We start from the raw sequence: 20445 nt of genomic DNA on the forward strand, positions 1-20445 counted from the left end.
CTTTAAAATGGAATGGATACATTATTGATGCACTCACACACTCACACTGTGGTGGCAGTAAGCTACTTTATGTAGCCACAGCTACCCTAGGGCAGGCTGCCGGAAGCGTGGCTGCCAGTGCACGCCTACGGCTCCTCCGACCACCACCACCAGACATTCACACTTTCCACACACCAGTGTGAATAGCACTTGTGCTGTCTGTTACACTATGACACAATACAGGTTGTGATAATTTGCAGCATGATTGCCAGAACATACACGGCTACTTCCTCCTCGTTGTGTATCACGTGACCAGAGAACACCGTACTTATCATGACGAAACAGCGAATACATCTCCGACTATTTGTCACGGAATTTAAATAGCGAAATAATTCAATTTCCTTTGTCGTACATACAAGTAACGAATTTTAGCTCCTCACTGGTGGTTTGGCGCTCATGAGACAATGAGAAACAGTGAACACTTTTGTTATTGTAAGCAGATGGTCTCGCTTACCCATTTTCAACTCACAGAATGCAGGCAAGTCATTCTTCCCCATGGCATCCACAGAAGCAAAAATGACAGAAAAATCTCTTAATACTTAAAACCATTTTAATCAAAATCACTGCTTTTTAATCAGAATCACTGCTTTTTTTTACTTTAAGTTTGTTCCTGCGTGCACCATTGACACAATGCAGGTGTTTATTGCATGATCTTATTGACTGCATAGTGTGTATTCCCAACTCTGCTTGGGAAACATTGCAGACACAACTGAGTGAGTGTCCCTCATTGACGAATTGATGATTACAGTAATTTCTGGACTAAAAGCCGCTACTTTATTCACTTGCATTCGACCCTGCGGCTAATACAAAAGTGCAGCTTATCCATCAGATCACAAGGGGGTGCACTATAAAGGAAGCGCAAGAGAGTCTGGCAGAACAAAACAAACCAAGTGAGCCCAAATACAGTAGGAGAGACAGAAAGAGAGCGAGACAATTTGCACCCTCATTATGGAAAATAAAGTAGCGGTAACCTGGTGCGGTAACATTAGAACACCTGCGGCTTACAGTCAGGTGTGGCTTGACGAAACGGCCACCTCTGGTGGCTAGCGATGCTAACAGGAGTAGTGACAAGCTAACTGTGGGGAAAACGCGTCCCTTTCAACTTCGAAATGTAAAACTGATAATGGAACCCATTGATTTAAACTTCAAACATTTGCAAGATTGACATTCTACCTACAGACATGTTTGAAAGTGGAACGTTGTTGAATGAACTCAATGTCATGTTCATAGCAATACTGTAGATGAGTCCAGGGACAGAACTGATACTGCACAATTGTGCTTACTATTTTTATTATGGAAATGCTGGAAGCACTTCCAATTAATGCAATTGTATGCAGTGCATACATTAAACTTCTCATCATTAGCTCTCTGATACTGCTCAGTGGCGTATTTGGTAAAGTGCATTGTCCAGTAACCAGGAGGTCGCGGTTTTGAATCCCACCTCCGACTGTACATTGCAAATATATCCATGTCGCTAAGGGATATACATGTATACCAATTGACTATCATATCAGGAAATGGATGATAATTTCTCTGAAATTATTCAATCACACTTTAGACAGATTGCAGTTCAAGATTTCTTTTTTATTCATTTGTCATTTAACAACAATAAAAAATTTGTAACACATAATGTATCTTTCAATTTCCTTCATAAGCATTCATTTAGCATTTAGCTGTTAGCATTCAGCTTCCAGCATTCCCACACAATTTCTGCAGAAATTGCACTTAATCTAGTTAATATTATATAATTATATAATATTATTAACTGTTGGCTTACTGGCTTAAGAAGGACACACAACGAGTTAGTCTTTGAGATTTCACCATTCCTCTGTCTGGTTTTAAAGCGCGTGTATGATTGTGACAGATAGTACACCATAGCAGTTAAAGAGTAAGTAGACTGGCAGCACGTTGCTCCACGGTTGCACCCCAGATAACGTCCTGACTCCTTACACTGTATCGTGCAACAAACGGTGTTGTGTGCAAAACTTAGTGGGGAGCTTAAACACACTTAAATGCACTTTGTAATGTTCCAAGTTCACACATAACTAGAAACAAATGTTATTTGTGTTTTTATGCACTTTGACGTATGCCTGGGTAAGATGTGGCCAAAATTATTATTTACAGAATTTAAGTTTATTTTTGTATTAAATTAATTTTATTTTTACTTAAGTGAAAAAACACCTGGGGTTATGTGCAATAACAGCTTTGTTATTGTGTTTATATGCTGTTTTTAATATGCCTTTGCCATGTTTCCAAATTTAAAAGACAAATGAATAAAAAAAAGTGCCTTTTTTCCCCCATTCTGATTGGTTTGAAATGTGTCATTATCAGCTGTTCAAACACTGGGTGCCTAATGTGTCTGCCGGCCTGGGTACATTTCTTGATTTGAAAAATTTGCCCAACTGAATTAGTAATTGAATAGCCCTGACATAGTGGTTCAAAATTACACTATGTGGTAATGTCTATATTATTGCAAATGGGAGGGAAAGTTTTATACATACATATATATAGGCTCAGTGTTTCCATTATATTCATTCAGGAGTGGCGGCCCGCCACTCCAAAATGGGGAGTGCAGAACGCAGCCATTTACTGCATGGATAGCATAAAAGACGATGAGACATCATCAGGACACTTCCGTGAACGGCCGGTCTGTTTACATCACCCCTCCACCCCTTCGATAAATATAAATTGGCAAATGTCACCGCCTGCCGTGCGCAGTTCAAGTTAATGTAAAGCCCAGAAGTGACAGCACACCACCCCCCCCCCCCCCAAAATGGATAACACAATTACATAAATAACATCATTTCCGCTTACTATGCGTTCAATAAAAGACATATTTATGTCATTCGCTACGCTAAATAAAGTAGTCTGTTCCCTCCTCGCTCCAGAAGTGTGTTTTTTTGCGGCTCATGTTTGTTGAGTATTTCTGGTGGGTTATACGCCAGAAGTACGGACTTATATACTTGTATTTACTGTATGTATATAGGCACAAACTGTGGCGTTTTTGCAAAAGACACAAAATAACATGAAAACGCAGCGGAGAAATCAATATATGGGAGGCTCCTTTAGCTAGTAGGACGGAGCTGCGCATACAAGTCGTGACTACATAGACCAAGATTCCTTGCGAATCAAATAAGCGACGAAGAAAAGAAGTCAAAGAAGAAAATAGCGAGCATGCGCAAAGCGAAAAACATTGCCCCGATCAATCGAGGTATCCCAAATTTGTTTATATGAGCAAGAATTTCGGTTATGAAAGGAGCAACCCAGGGGTCGTATTAATAAGAGCATGTTCAGGTTATTGCACGTGCTTACATGGCCTTAGAAAACAATAACCCTTTTAAAACCCGAATATTGGTAATATTCGGGTTTTAAAAGGGTTATTGTCAGGGTTGGGAGGGTTACTTTTAAAATGTATTCCGTTACAGTTACAAGTTACCTGATAAAAAATGTAGTTAGCAAACCAGTGCCATCTTGTGCCGGTCCCAAGCCCAGATAAATACAAAGGGTTCTAAAAGGGCATCTGATGCAAAACTTTGGCCAAATTAAACATGCAAATCAAATATATGACTTCCATGCCGGTCAAGGCCCGTTTTTTTTTTTTGTTTGTTTGTTTTTCCTTTTCTGGAGAGCTCAGTATTGTTCATTCGGTAATTTTACCGATTTGACATGTCATCATTATTGCGCTCTCTTTTTTTATTTATTTATTCATTTATTTTGTATGTGGGTGAGTATGTGTTTGTGCATGTGTGTGTGTGCGTGCGTGTTCATGAGTTCACCTGAAACAGATTAAAAAATCCCATACCATTCACCTAAACCGAACACTTCCAGCCAGAGTCGTGAGGCCGTCAAGAGACCCGAGGAAGGACCAAAGAAAAGAAAGGAAAGTGAAATCCAGCACCGACCAGACACCACCCACCACGCAACCAACCAGAGTCCTTCACCAACCCCAGAAACATCTAAATTCCAACAAATCAGGGAGACCTTAAGAGACCAAAGGAGAGACTGAGGAAAGGAAGGAAGGACAGACGAAGCAGAGTGAGATCCACAGACACCAGCCTCCACCGATTCAACGACCTGAGGAAGAAGCAGATTGTGTCTGAGTTTCGATAGATGCTGGTGTGGTGGATCTGGCATGCATGAAAATCTCTACCAAAGAGGGGAGCCGTCGACCCCTGCAAGCGCAACAGAGCAAGCGCAACACCTCAGGGCCCCCCAGGCCACGGGAGCGCCAAGGGACAACCCCCGGGCCCCGCAGGGGCCACCGGCCGGAGAGCAAACCCAGGAGCAGGAGCGCACCCCACCCCAACACGGCCCCCGCCCCCAACCCAAGGCAGCAGGACGGGGCACTGCAGGCCCGCCAGGCACCCCACCGGTCCACAGTCCCCACTCCCTTCATCCACCCCCGGCATCCACCCCAAACCAGCCCTTCGCCCCCACGCCCTCAAACCCCCAGCACACCCCACCAAGAGTCTCGGACTGAGAGTAGGGACTTTGAATGTTGGAACTATGAAAGGAATAGGTAGACAGCTGGTTGACATGATGCAGAGGAGGAATGTGGACATACTGTGTGTTCAGAAGACCAGGTGGAAAGGGAGCAAAGCTAGAAGTTTAGGAGCAGGGTTTAAGTTGTTCTATCATGGTGTAGATAGGAAGAGAAATAGAGTAGGAGTTATCGTGAAGGAGGAGTTTGTTAGGAACGTCCTGGAGGTAAAAAAAAAAGCGTCAGATAGAGCGATGAGCCTGAAGCTAGGAATCAAAAGTGTAATGATCATTGTTGTTAGTGTTTATGCGCCACAGGTAGGATGTGAGCTGGTGGAGAAGGGGAACTTTTGGTTGGACCTTGATGAAATGATGAAGGGCTTCCCCAGAAGTGAGAGAGTTGTCATTGGTGCAGGCTTGAATTGACAGGAAAGAGAGGTGATGGGCAAGTTTGGTATCCAGGAGAGGAATGCAGAAGCACAGATGAAGGTTGACTTTGCAAAAAGAATGGAAATGGCTGTCATGAATACTTTCTTCCAGAAGAGGCTGGGACATAGGGTGACCTACAAGAGTGGAGGTAGGAGTACACATGTAGACTACATCTTGTGTAGACTGTATCATTTGAAGGAGATCAGCGACTGCAAAGTAGTGGTAGGTGAGAGTGTAGCCAGACAGCATAGGGTGGTTGTGTGTAGGATGACTCTGGTGGTGAGGAAGACAAAGACGGCAAAGGCAGAGCAGAGGACGAAATGGTGGAAGCTGGAAAAGGAAGTGTTGTATGACTTTCAGGAAGGAGTTGAGACATGCTCTGGATGGTCAGGAGGTGCTTCCAGATGACTAGACAACTACAGCAAATGTGATCAGGGAGACAGGTAGGACAGTCATTGGTGTGTTATCTGGAAGGAAAGGAGAAAAGGAGACTTGGTGGTGGAATGAGGAGGTGCATAAGTGGATTCAGACAAAGAGGTTAGCTAAGAAGAAGTGGGACACAGAGGACGGAAGAAAGTAGACAGGAGTATAGGGAAACGCAGCGTAAGGTGAAAGTAGAAGTGGCAAAGGGCAAACAACGGTCTTACGATGACTTGTAAGCTAAGTTGGACAGTAAGGAGGGAGAGACTGATCTATACAGGTTGGCAAGGCAAAGAGATAGAGATGGGAAGGACGTGCAGCAGATTAGGCTAATAAAGGATAGGGATAGAAGTGTGTTGACAGATGCCAGTAGTGTGATGGGAAGATGGAAACAGTACTTGAAGAGTTGATGAATGAGAAAAATGAGAGAGAACGAAAAGTAGAAGAGGTGACTGTTGTGGACCAGGAAGTAGCAAAGATTAGTAAGGATCAAATGAGAAGGGCATTGAAGAGGATGAAAAGTGGAAAGGCCCTCGGGCCTGATGTTATACCTGTGGAGGTATAAGTGTCTAGGAGAGGTAAAAGTAGAATTTCTGACTGGGTTGTTCAACAGGATCTTAGATAGTGAGAAAATGCCTGAGGAATGGAGGAGAAGTGTGCTGGTGCCCATTTTTAAGAATAAGGGAGAGGTGTTTGTGAGTTGTGTCAACTACAGAGGAATAAAGCTGATGAGCCACACAATGAAGCTATGGGAAAGAGTAGTTGAAGCTAGACTGAGGGCGGAGGTGAACACTTGTGAGCAGCAGTATTGTGTCATGCCCAAAAAAAGGGGTACCACACATGCAGTATGTACAGAGAAGGTCAAAAGGAGCTGCATTGTGTCTTTGTAGATCTGGAGAAAACTTATGACGGGTAACTAGAGAGGAACTGTGATTTTGTATGAGGAACTCTGAACGGCCGCAGTGCGTTTTCCGCACGGCCGTCGCATGGACTGCAATTTACGCTGACTGTGTTGCGTCAGCTTTCGTGTCCAGAAATTTGCACTCGCGAGACCACAAGATCTCGGGGGTTTACGCTGGAGAGTTGAGTTCACGCGATGAACCGTGTATATAGAGCGCTACTAGTGAACAATAGACATGCTTGCCCGTCGTCACATCGATACGCTTTTTGGACATTATTTCTCTGACTTTGGCTCTTCTCTACCATGGGTAAGTATGCTTTGTATTTAAATAGTGTTATTTTGTAATGTTTAATTTATTTTGAGCTAGTTTTTTTTACTTTTAAATGCCCGACTTCCAAGCTATGTAATTAGCTAGCTTCCCAAGCTAAAGCACTCATCTTTTGATCGATCGCTATTAAATATGATTGTAACTGTATTTTATATAATACGTTCACGATTAAAGCTACATTTCTGTATGTTTTTACACAGTGCATATCAACCAAAGAAAAGCCATTGCTGCCCTGTTCCTACTAGCACTGCACAAGAGGGCTAGAAGGAGACGTGTTTTGTGTCATCCCATCAACAGGCTACTGTCACAACAAGGGGATTTTCATCATCTTGTGGCTGAACTGAGGCTGGACAGCCAACGACACCACAAATACTTTCGGATGAGTGCTGAGCAGATGGATGAACTTCTTTCCATTATCGGTTCTGAACTGAGGAGGCAGTCCACAAACTAGAGCGTTGCTATAGAGCCAAAACAGAGACTGGTAGTTGCACTGAGATTAATTAAAATAATTAAGCATCACATTTAGAAAACGGAATCTTTATTTACAATATGTAATAATGTAAAAAACACACACACACACACACACACACACACACACACACACACACAACAAAACAAAGGAATAAAAATACGCACAAAATTTAAAATCTGTGCAGTATGATGATCCGGGATGTGACGCCTCCCATTGTGGAATTACAGTTGTCAATTCTGTAAAAGAGCCCATTGTTCATGCCGTTGTCTGGGGTGGGTGGGTGACTGGATGCTGAATTGGTGTTGTTGGGGGTTGTGGTCTGATGATGGTTGCAGTTGGTGTCTCGGGGGGAGGGTTAAAGGATCCCCAGCTACTTGATACAGCTGTTTCATGTTCTTGTTCCTCATTGAGGCGGCCAGGCATACTCAATATTTCCAATTTCGCTTGTCGCCTCCTTGTTCTGTTCAAACTCAACAGCAGGGGGACTGTGCAGAGCTCAAAATGGTATGCCTTGTCCTGTTCCGTGTTAGGCACGCTTGGCTTTGAAGGAGGCTCCTGGAGTACACCCAGTAATCTGTCCTCCAGAGAAGACAGATTACTGGGTGTATTTCTCTTCCTCCTGGTCCGTTGCCCATAATGTTGTGGTCTGTCCCTGGGACTACGGGACCTGGCAAGCCTTTCCACCTTCTCCTGTTGAGGGTAGTGACGGGAGGAAGAGGCGAAGGAGCAGGTGATCCCAGTGATGACGGGGTTTCAGATCTTTCACCCTCTACTCCCTCTGGTGTGGGCATGGCCCGCAAGTTGCTTTTTGAGCTGCAAAGAAAATGGCAAGCACAAAAGAAGAGGGAAAATCATCAATACATCATAGGTCAACAACATTAATACATATGATAAACACATTTTTATAACACAAAATAAAATTATATATTGTGCATGTGTAGTAATTTTTTTCATATCTTCTTGGCTGGAGGAATGGGTTCAGAGAGGACATTAGGGGCTTTTCCATCGCTGGAACTTTTGGAGAACTTTTCAATTTACCTTGGTAAAATTCAGTTTGCGCGTTTTTCCACCACCAACAATTTCCGGGGTAATTGAATTCCCCAGGGAGCATCCGAGTACTATTTCAGCAGCAGGGTCATGCTGAGCCTGGCTGGAACTTTGAGGGGGCAGGCTGCACTTATGGAGGACCAAAACTGCCAAAATTGAAAATAAATGACTAAATAAATAAACAAATGACTAAAAGTGAAAATAAAAAAAGGATATAAAAAATATAATTCAAAAATGAAATAAAAAATATACAGGGTGTCCATATAAAGTCTCTTTACCATTTAAAAAAATTCTTAAAAATGCAATTGATTAGATATTTCATTCAGATTTGTTCTATTGTATTCAGTGTTTAAAAAAACACACATTGTTTATCATTACTGACCTTAAGCAAAGGATTACTGATGCCATTGCCACAATTGATGAGGCTATGCTACAGCGAACATGGCAAGAAATCGAGTACCGTCTTGATGTGCTTCGTGCAACTAATGGTGCCCATGTAGAAGTGTATTAAAAGAGGTAAAAAAAAATTTAATAAACGCTGAATACAATAGAACAAATCGAAATAAAATTTCTAATCAATTGCATTTTTAATAATTTTTTGAAATGGTAAAGAGACTTTATGGACACCCTGTATATAAATGGAAATAAAAATAACCAAAAAATACATATATGCATAAATAAATTAAAGTAAAAAAAATAAAAAACGAGATTCAAAAAATAAAAATAAATATAAAAAGTCAAAATAAATACAAAAATAAATATATAAATATAATTAAATATCAATGAATAAATAAAAACACTCAATTCTCACATTTATTTACGTGCTGCAGACGCTCTGCCAGGACGAAATGTTATTCAAAAGAGGGGGGCGGTCCTAAGTGTGTCTTGGGTTGGACTCCGCCGTTGCAAACTACCTTTTATTGGTCTAGTGAGCGGCTCAGTGAACAAGGAAGTCTCACTGGCTTACATGGAAAGCTCCAGCAATGGACGACTACCACCCAAGACACACCCCCCCCTCATTTGAATAACATTTTTAAATTAAATTTTTTATATCCATTTTTATTTTCACTTTTAGTCATTTGTTTATTTATTTAGTCATTTATTTATTTTGAATTTTGGCAGTTTTAATCTTCCATATGCACTGACCAAGGCTGATTGGATGGTCAATTTCGGGGTGGTGTTGTTTTTACATCGGCTGGGCTTATCAAACTCATACGTCATCAAACTCATTTGAATTAATTACAGAGAACTCTAAGACACTGTGGAAACACAAATTCTAAATTCCCTGCGGAACTTTTACAACCAAGAACTCCTGTTACCCAGAACTCAAAGATCCTGGGCTTGTTGGTGGAAAAGCAGCTATTAACACTGCATGCTTCCAGTCTTTCTGGGTCCCACCAGATGAGCCACTTGGGAGAGATGTTTCTTTTTTATGTTTTACAAAAGAATCTCTGAGCTGCCTCCATCTAGACTTGCAGTCATTAGCTGTAAATAGAAAAAAAAAGATTAATAAATGAATTTGACATGGATGTTTTATTTTGTTTCAGGTTTTTGGCCTGTGTTGATTCCCTAATTAGCCTGGAACCACATGGCAGCAGTGTAGAACATGGGTGAAAACAGGGGCTCAAGGGTTGCCTTCAGTGTCAGGGACATATGCACCACATTTCTCAATTCTGATGAGGGTAGTGTGCCTTCTGACTGTATTCTTGTGTACATTGTTCACGTTTTTTCTATTTTTCCTCTATTACGATTAATGTTGTGTGCTTTGTGTGATGATGTGTGAATAAAACAAGGAGAAAAAGTTAACTGTGTTTTCTCTAATCATTTACAACATGGTAGTAATAAATGTAGTGGTTTCAGTACATTATCAAATATGAAACATGAAAACAGGTTTTCCCTTACTGTGCAGGGACACCCCAACCCCCGCATTCACATCTACTCAAAAACAACCTCAACCCCCACTCAGTACTATCCTCAATTGCAGAGAAAAAAAAGTACAGTATTTTGTTTAAGGTTAAGGTGATTTAATACAGCTTGAACATTGTATTATATGTGTTTTTGCAATTATAAACGCCATAAATACATACAGTATGAGCAAAACATCAGAAGCCATGCATGTGTTTATTAATATTTTGTCACAGTAATTGAAAACTCTAGGCTAAAATTAAAAAAAAGAGAAGAACTCACCAGTATATCCCAGAGCTGCAGCTACTTCATTCCATGCTTTCTCCTTTCTGGTGTTGTCCTGATAAAAAGTATGTGAGGTGTCATAAAATGGTGTGGTTTTGGACCTCTGTGAAAAATCTCTCGTCGTCCATTTTCTCAAATAACCCAGTACCTGTGAGGGGGCGTAGGATATGACGTTGTATACCATAGCGATGTCTAGCAAGAGTTTGCAGCAGTTGCTTAATTTATTTATACGTAACAATTGCTTGCTTATTGTCTTTATACACATTTGAACTTATTAATACGTATACATTATGCTCTAAATAGGTCTTTATACTGTATATTAAAAAAAAAGAAAGGAAAAATAGTTCATCAAATATCATCAAATATACCGGATCGACCTTGATGTTGACGCTTCCTGTCCGGCTCATGTAATTTTTTCAGCTGAATGAAAATCCGCAAGCCTTCCGCATGCGGCGTCTGGAAAAAAATAGAATGCTTGCGGAAACCTTCCGCAGCGCCGCATCCTTTCCCCGCATACGCAACACACTGCAGCTGGTGTGAATTGACACGCAGACTCGAATGCTTTCTATGCAATGCGGCGGCCGTACGAAAAACGCACCGCGTCCGTTCCGCAGTATGTAAATTGGGCGTGAGTACATTGGCAGAAGGATGCTGAATTGCCAAATGCCAGGCAGGAGGTCTAGAGGAAGACCAAAGAGGAGGTTTATGGATGTAGTTCAAGAGGACATGAAGGTAGTTGGTGTGAGAGCAGAGGATGCAGAGACCAGGGTTAGATGGAGGGCAACTGATTCGCTGTGGCGACCCTTGAAGGGAAAAGCCGAATGGAAACGAAGAAGATTCTGTGGGCCTTGCAAAATCAGTGAAAATCCAGTAAAACAGCTGGGGGCGAAGGGGGTTGCTTAAGTGAAAATGGGTGAGAGTGAATGAGTTAAAATACTCATTAGTTGCAGCCCTACTTGAGATTGAGCTTTTGTTATGCATTTTTTTATAAAAAGTAAATTGAATTAATGACACATATTACAATGTATTCAACAATTAGATGTACAGATACACCCACCACCCAATCACCTAAATTAGCACTTTAAAACTAGAATGATGGCTGGCTGCTTTTGAAAACAAGAAACAATTGTGTGCTGCATTGGACAACTACTACCCTGACTTAAATTGTCTCTTGACAACTTAGATGGGACTACATTTAAAAACCCATTCAATCTAATGAACTGAAATTTAAATGTACTACATTGTGATGTGCATTCAGTGCAGTGGCTATTTATATGTTAATGTGCGATTGGCCTGACAAGTCCCAGCAAATGATTACCGTATAGGGACAGGAAAGAGCGAGGAGAGAGAGTGTGTGTTTGTGTGTGTGCGTGCGTGTGCACACATGCATGAAGAGGTGGGGTGGGGGATGAATTGTTGGTGTGAGGTTATCATGGCAAATAGGGGGGAAACAGAAGGGAGGAAGAAGGGTAATGATGGGAGCATTAGGTGAGGTGAAAAAGTGAAAAATAGTTTTTATCATTTTGCCTTAATAATGGATTTGAAAAAAGACAATGCAGATGTGATAGTATGTTTGTTTTAAAGCAAATCCTACCTGATTCATCCAATTGCATATCTCGCCATAAGGTTGGCTTTCATCACTCGATGGACAAAGCCTTTAACGGTAATGCAATACAATGCCGGTGTCTCTTAAACCATAGTGATTAATTCATCTTCTTGGTCGTCTGTCCAGGCAGACATAATTGAGTCCAAATGTAAAGGGTAATAATTTGCAAAATGTATTTTGTAAAGGATTTCCATTAGGGATGTAACAATACTCAAACATCACGATACGAATATTACCACAATAAGAAGGTCACAATACGATAATTAACACCATATTGTGGGAGGTAGGCCATATAAAAAAGGTCCAAATATTGTAAAAAAAATTAGCTCATACTAAAACAATATAGTGCTTTTGTACATAAGAGCAATGCATATAAACAACCTACAATCTCTAATAACACTTACGATACGATACGATATACTTTTATTTTCCCCGTGGGGAACTTTTTCCTGGACTCCGTCCAGCTGCAGTTTACAGTAAAGAGAAAACAACAGAATAGAAAGAGATAAAATTAAAATTAAATAAATAAGAAGTGCAGCAATAAGTAGAAGACTTCCCAGAAGTCTTCACAGAAGTATACATGTGTAGAGAAGTACATTGCACTTAATATTAAGGCACTTACTTGCTAATGCACACATTGAGTTCCTCCACATATTGACTTGGTTTCACAAACATATTACATCGCCCATCTGAACATTAGCGTGGATTTTAAACATTGAAGGGCCAAAACATGCCTTGTGAAAATTAAACTGCAAACGAGCCACCAGAGGGTGCTACAACAGCACAAATGGAAATCAATCTGACTTTTTTTTAACAGATGCACTGCTTTTAATAACGTGGCATGACGACGATGATATTGTGACAGTTTTAATATTGCGATATCACAATATTGCCGTTATTGTTACATCCCTACTTTCCAATGCTTACTTTTTATCCGCATTCGTCACTTCCTGTCTTGTCCTATGCACTGATTCACTAGCTAGCAGCCAATCAGAGTGATTTTGGACATTAATCAGGCGGAACATACCAACGTCAGGCGGTACATACCAACGCCCGGACTCTTTCCGAATTCTGACGTCGGATTAGTGTATCAATGCCTTGAATTGGTTGATCTCCTGGCATCGACACAGCCTTTAAATATATTAAATTGAGTTAGATACAATTTATTTAGAAAGGCTACTCTAGAAGCTTAATGACAAATGTATTGATTCCAAAAAACAGTTTTTGATTTTTATTTGGAACACCCAATCGTGTCCAGCCATCTAAGCTGCTATTTTCGGGTAAATTTGAAGAATTTGGAGGTATTCTTTCCATATTATTCCATCCCATTTGTGCAATGGACTTGTTTTGGCTCTGATATTATTTTAGTAACTAATAGCACGTTGCAAGAAAGTTAAAAGGAACCCCGACATGACAAGTTTGCTCTATATTATTTATTTGGTTGTTACTAACATAACTACTTGTGGACTTGAAGAAGGAGTTTGACCGTGTCCCTCGGGGAGTCCTGTGGGGGGTGCTTCGGGAGTACGGAGTACCACACCCACCGATACGGGCTGTTCGGTCCCTGTACGACCAATGTCAGAGTTTGGTCCGCATTGCCGGCAGTTGCCTGCTGTTCATAACTTTTACGGACAGAATTTCTAGGCGCAGCCGAGGCGTTGAGGGGGTCTGGTTTAGTGGCATCAACAATGCATCTCTGCTTTTTGCAGATGATGTGGTGCTGTTGGCTTCTTCAAGCCGTGATCTCCAAATTTAGCTGGTGCGGTTCGCAGCAGAGTGTGAAGCGGTTGGGATGAAAATCAGCACCTCTAAATCAGAGACCATGGACCTCAGTCGGAAAAAGGTGAAGTACTCTCTCCGGGTCGGGGATGAGATTTTGTCCCAAGTGGAGGAGTTCAAGGATCTTGGGATCTTGTTCATGAGTGAGCGTAGGTTGGAGCAGGAGATCAACAGGTGGTTTGGTGCAGCGTCTGCAGTGATGTGGACTCTGTATCGGTCCGTTGTGGTAAAGAAGGAGCAAAGTTCTGGATATACCGGTCGATCTACGTTCCTACCCTCACTTATGGTCACGAGCTGTGGGTCGTGAACGAAAGAACAAGATCCCTGATACAAGTAGCCGAAATGAGTTTCCTCCGCAGGCTATCCAGGGTCTCCCTTAGAGATAGGGTGATAAGCTCGGTCACCCGGGAGGGACTCAGAGTCGAGCCGCTACTCGCTAGAAACCAGTTGAGGTGGCTCGGGCATCTGGTTGGGATGCCTCGTGGACACCTCCCTGGAGAGGTGTTCCGGGCATTTCCCACCGGCGGGAGGCCCCGAGGATGACCCAGGACACGCTGGAGAGACTATGTCTGTCGGCTGGCCTGGAAACGCCCTGGGATACCGTTGGAAGAGCTGGTTGAAGTGGCTGGGGAGAGGGAAGTCTGGGCTTCCCTGCTAAAGCTGCTGCCCCTGCGACCCAACCCCGGATAAGCGGATGGATGAATGGATGGATAACATAACTATAAAATATATTTTTCAAAAATAATTTCCAGTTTGAGACATTTTGTAGAAACTTTATTTGGATGTATGCCGCCATTGTTATTTACATCGCAACACATTTAGTGCGTAGTGACGTAGAATGGCGGCAGGCTCTCTGCCGAGCAATGTGAAACACCTCTAAATAAAGCAAGGTAAGCCCCCGTACATTCCTAAAGAAACAGCATGCGATCGGGAGTCACCCTCCCCCACGCCGTGCTCTCGTCATTCACCAGACGAATTCAAGAGTTTTGATCGTCCCTTTAGGAACGCTACGTAGACTTACCTTGCTTTCTTTATAGGGGTTTCACATTGCTCGGCCGAGAGCCAGCCACCATTCTACGTTACTACGCACTGAATGCGTTGCAACGTAAATAACAATGGCACTGACTACATTTACATGCAAGCAAAAACTCTTTTAAAACCCAAATATGCTATAAGACCCATGGGTTTCTCTTGCTCATATAAACGCGTTTGGAATATCTACATCGAACGGGGCAATGTTTTTCGCTGTGCGCATGCTTGCTACTTTCTTCTTCACTGATTTGATTCGCAAGGAATCTTGGTCTATGTAGTCACGACTTGTATGCGCAGTTCCGTCCTACTTGCTAAAGAAGCCTCCCACGAATAAATTGATTTCTTCACTGCGTTTTCACATTTTGTGTCACTACGGCGAAAACGCCACAGTTTGTGTCTATATGCATATACAGTAAATACAAGTATATAAGTCCGTGCTTCTGGCGTGTAACCCACCGTAAATACTTAAGTCTTTGTCAACAAACATGATGCTTGCAGCAAAGAACCACACTTCTCGAGCGAGGAGGAAACCCAACAACTTTATTTAGCGTGGTGGGTGACAAATATGTCTTTTATTGAACGTATATAGTAAGTTAAAAGCGGAAATTACGCTATTTACGTAATTACGTTGTCCGTGCGTCACGGTCCGAACGTGTTATTCCAATCGAGCACAAATGAGTATGTAAACGGGAGTAGCTCTTTCCGCCATGCATATCAACGTGTTACCTTGATTGTTTCAGAAACCAAAATTCTGACCTTAACCCAAATATTGACTGCATGTAAATGTAGTCAATGGCGGCGGCGGCGTACGTCCAAATAAAGCTTCTACAAAAAGTAGTCAACTGGAAATGATTTTTGAAAAATGAATCTTATAGTTATGTTCGTACCAACCAAATAAATTAAAATACAGCAAACTTGTCATTACAGTTGGGGTTCCTTTTAAGACTGATTCTTTTGGTCCATTTTCATTACCTTTAGGAGAGCGCTGCCCCTTTAAGAGAGCAAGAGACTCTGCGCGAGAATACAGTATGAGCTTCCTGCTCACGCTAAAAAGAACAAAGCAAAAAGTTGCTGAGTTGTGTCTGACGCTGACGTCCATAAAAGGCATTTCCTGTATTTTGCATATAGGTAATGGTAAATTATTGTTACGATATAAAGTTGATACGTTACAAATTGTTAACAAGCGAACTATTTATGGTGTCAAATGCTCGGTCATGTTTGTTTGCACAGATTAGCAGTGATAAGCACAACATGGTTTGTCTTGTGTACCTTTTATTTACTTGTTTATTCTGTCTTTGTTTCACACCTGCCATATGAAGAAAAGGTCTGAGCCCATCCTGTCAGAGACTTACTTTGTGGGGGTGGTGAACTACCTGGACAGCAGAAAGGTTCTGTGAGGCCAGTACAGGATCAGAAATTGCAAAAAACAAAACAAAAAAACTGTCCCAAAACAGTTTTATTAAAAGTGTTTTATAAAACACAAAAGTGTTTTATAAAACACTTTTGCCCATTAAAAAATAACGCTGTTTAGCTTTTAGGAACAAAACTTTAAGGCCTTAATACTTAATTTTTTTTATATGGTCCAAATAAGAATGTATCTGCCTCATACTGCAGTTAAAGTTGTGTTCCTAAATCCTAAACGGCCATATTAGACATTTTGAGTAGATTTTTTTATTTATTATTTAACTCTTTCACTGCCAGACATTTTCAGAAACGGGTTGTCGCCAGTGCCAGCCGATTTAAGTATTTTGACTGATCTTTCAAGGTCCACAGAAAATGTTGTGTTTGGACTATGGAAACACACATACTATCAAATGAAAGATTGGACTCTCATCTTTCATCAGAAAAAAAAGTTTGTTTCTACCTTATTCCGTTCTTCAGTAATCAACAATAGAAAATGGTTACTTTCACCGAAATTCTCTGTTTGGAAACAAAAAACGGAGAAAAACAGCTTTTTGTGAAACAATGTTATTTCATGATCTCTAGTGAATTCTACACTTCTTTTTGTCCATGAATGATGCCACAAAAACCTAAATAGTGCTTTACTTCTGTAAAACGCTTTCACCAACAATGAAAAAGTGTTTTTAGATTGCAAAATACGTTTATTTCCATTCAACAGTGTAACAATTTGACAAAACAATTTCGCAAACTATTTACAAATGTGTGCAACTGTGGTACTATTTACAATTATGTGGATGTTTCAAATACAGTTTTTCTTTTTGTAACGCTCTCCTGCGTGCAAGGAGACGCCAGGACTTGCACAACAGTTTACTTTCACTTTCGCATTTGTCCGTTTCGCGTGCAAACGTTACACTTTCTTGACGGCCTTTTTTTCCGGGGAATAAATAGCAAGTAGCAGACTGTACACACTCCTCCGATGAATATGCATTGTGCTCCGCGTTTATGACTCCGTCGTAGCCGCCGCGTCAGCAGTTCCAATTTCGCCGTCAAGCTCGGATTCACCTTCATCATCATCGATGATGATCATCGTCGTCATCAATGTGCTCTTTTAGCGTTGGTCGATGCCTTTAGTCTTGTAAGTGTAGAGCTGCTTGCAAACGGGGCGCCATTCTCCGTGTGCTCCTCCTCAGCCATCTAGCTCTCCACCCCACGTCTCCTACTGCCGCGTCAATGCTTTCCAACCACGGAGTCATCATCATCATCGATGATGATCATCGTCGTCATCAATGTGCTCTTTATCGTTGGTCGATGCTTTTTGAATTTGAAAAAAATGGCTCGGGCGTGAGCTGCCGCAACCGGTTGCCATTTTTCCTTTGTCTAACATTCTCATCTCCTGCTCGACGCTCTAGCTCCGCCTCTACTGACGCCCACCCGATCTTGTCAAAAGACAGTCATCGCTGCCCTGTAGGGGCCAAAAATAGTCCTTAGGCACAACAGACCTCATTGAAACTTTCACCAGAGATGCGGAAGGCTTCCCCCCACCCGTTTCAAAAAATAAAAAATTGGATGACGTATTTTGACGTCATTGGCAGCGCTCCGTAGGTTTTTACTTGACGTCTTTAAACGTCAGTGGCAGTGAAAGAGTTAACGGACAAAAGCATTTAACAAAATAAAATGAAGAACTATTTAGCTTCTTTTTTTTTGTGCCGAAAAACGATCCGATTCGTGTCTCCATAATCTGATCTGAATCGTGACTTTTGTGATCCCTTGCACCACTATTATAATGTGTATGGTACAGTATACAGTATGCTGTACCTTGTTAGTGGGGTGGAATTTAAACTGCCACTACAGACACAGTTTTATTAAGGGGCTTTGATTGTACCATATATAAGAAGCTGGTTTTCAAATTACAACTATTGGACCCACTGAGGTCAACACGCTGGATCAGATGATTTGCTTGTGTTCTTTATAGTCCCTGAACTAGTATGTTATGTCACTCCTGGGCCCCACAAAACAATAGCGCAGTTTGTAAGGTGGTCCTTTCTAGAATTATAATCAGAATCCTCATTGTTTTTTAATGTAGTTAGTTGAATGTCTCCCATGTAAAAAAAAAAAGAAAAGAAAAAGACCTGAAGGGCCTAATTTAATCATTGGAATGGTGAGAATGTATAATGCTGGTTTTATGGCCAATCTGGACAAGATAGAAAGGGGTAGTTCACTAGACAGCTGAGAAAACTCTCTATGACAGAAAATGGTTTGGGAAGCTCTGGGTTGACTAATAGACCTGCCACAAAAGATTAGTGATATAAAGATGTCACTTTACAGATCATATGAGCTGACTACTCCCTTGAGGCAACAAAGCCATGTGTGCTTAGGCCAGAGGAGTAGGCTACAATTGAAAAGTGTTACAGAGTGTAGTTGGAAGAGACAAGAAGGGAAAGCTTTTTTCCTCATTAGTGTGGGGTCAATTTCTTGGCAGACAGTAACTGTCAGGAGGAAAGCAAAATGTAAATAGATATGAGATATGCAAACTCACACTGTATTAGTGATAAGTTGCTACTAGTGGTGCAACGAATCATCATTGTTCTGTGGTCAGTTAGGATCAGGCCCAACGATTCGGATCGTGCACGATCCGCGGATTGGTTGGTGGGGAAAAAAACAACAAAAAAGTGTGAATTCACAGTGGACACCATTCAGACATGTCAAGGAAGCTCAAACATACTCAACGTAACACACGGCTTACGCTCAGGCTAACTTCAAAATAACGTTTTCCAAATAATACATTGACTGCAATGCAAATAGCCTTAGTAGACTTTTACTTTGAAGTTGGCCCACGTGGTGGCGTGTTAACTTCCCTTTTAGGCGTTTAGTGTTTCTTTATTGAAGCTTGGATTTAGAGGCTAAATGGATTAAAAAAACAATGAAAAAATACATTTACTTTGGATAACATTTAAAGTGCAAATCTCAACTCAAAATTAAAAGTCAGCACTCTCTGGTGCAAAATAGTGCAAACAAAAAATATTGCTGATATTTTAAATGAAAACAGTACAACTGACTTAGAGCAAGTATTCACTAGAAAATCACAAGGGCATGCACAAGTGGCCATTGTAAACAGCACAAGTCTACGTTTTATATAACACAAAGTGACATAGTGAAATAGTTGCAAATAGTGATGGAAACTGAAGCTTCATGAATCACTTGTGATTATTTGTTTACTTTTATTTGTTATAACATTGCCGGGATGCAAAATGTATACCTGATATTGAATATACTGTTTATATCGCCCAGCCCTACTTTGACTGACAAAGTTGAGACCAACATCAACACAACGCTATCCCAAACTCATATTCAATCGCTAATTTAGGACGCTAAGAAACCGCGAATTAATTACACCGTCATTCTATGATACAGCAGAAGTCTCCGACGTAAGTGGCTAGCAGCTAGCTATTAGCATTACCTATGAGTGCCTGGCTGGTAGCTGTAAATTAGTTTGACAGCTGGTATCTGGCTCACTTTAATTATTTTTCAATATTCTGGACCAAGGCTACTTTGTAATTCACTCTCCATGTTTAAAAGAAGGGAATGTGCCTTAAATTGTACTTTGACATATTTTCATTATAAAAAAAAAAAGAAATAGAACTTTGTCTTCATTTATTTTATAAAACACCAGCTGGGATAGGCTCCAGTGCCCCCCACGACCCTTGTGAGGAAAAGCGGTTAAGAAAATGGATGGATGGACTTTTGCCCATTAAAAGAAAAACATTTAACTCAAAATGTCAAACATGGCCGTTTAGATTTTAGGAACGCAACTTTAAGCCCTTAGTACATTGTTATTTTACACATGGACCATGGATAAAATAAGAATGTTTCTGCCTCATAATGCACTTAAAGGAATACAAAGCTTATGAAAAACTAACTAGCTATTCTGTGAAATGGTTAATTTCAACAACTTCGCCATTTTGGACAGTCACGTGATCATCGTGACATATCGCGTCCGTAAAACGCGCATATATGACATGGCTTCTAATGACAACCACGACACTCACAAATAATTATTGCTTCCCACGGCGGACATCAAAGGTGGAATTATGCCCTATAGCAAAGAAGCACTTCTTCAAAAGCAGTAAAGCCACGGAGGATTCACCAAAGATTTGGGTCCAGCCAAAAGCCGGATGAAACTGGCCAAATATTAAGGAGGATTCATTCAGCTGGCCAAGTCAAAGTTGAGGAGCGTGTGCAAGTTGCGTGTTACAGAGGCTCAAATTACCAGTCAAGTCACCATTGACATTGTTCACTTTGGAAACGTAACTTGTGGACGGTCC

At 41.2% G+C, this 20445-nt stretch overlaps 1 protein-coding gene across 5 annotated transcripts in view; it reads right to left on the minus strand.

Annotated features, from left to right (window-relative positions):
• uvssa (UV-stimulated scaffold protein A) overlaps positions 1–20445 on the minus strand; it is a 109938-nt gene that overhangs the window by 40702 nt on the left and 48791 nt on the right. Inside the window, exons 9-11 of one of the 5 annotated variants that reach the window (XR_013295545.1) lie at positions 10303–10453; positions 9435–9600; positions 7233–7881 (exon numbers count right to left, since the gene is read on the minus strand). The exons of 2 other annotated variants lie outside the window; for them this stretch is intronic. Coding sequence is in view for 2 of the 3 variants with exons in the window: in XM_077577824.1 (XP_077433950.1) it covers positions 7539–7881; positions 9435–9600; positions 10303–10453 (660 nt within the window). In the remaining variant the exon portion in view is untranslated. Of the gene's footprint in view, positions 1–7114; positions 7882–9434; positions 9601–10302; positions 10454–20445 lie in introns of those variants that run through there. 2 more of the 5 variants (XM_077577825.1, XM_077577824.1) reach the window with 2 other exon arrangements.

Source organism: Vanacampus margaritifer, chromosome 10 (assembly GCF_051991255.1).
Source record: "Vanacampus margaritifer isolate UIUO_Vmar chromosome 10, RoL_Vmar_1.0, whole genome shotgun sequence".
NCBI classification, from domain to species: Eukaryota; Metazoa; Chordata; class Actinopteri; order Syngnathiformes; family Syngnathidae; genus Vanacampus; species Vanacampus margaritifer.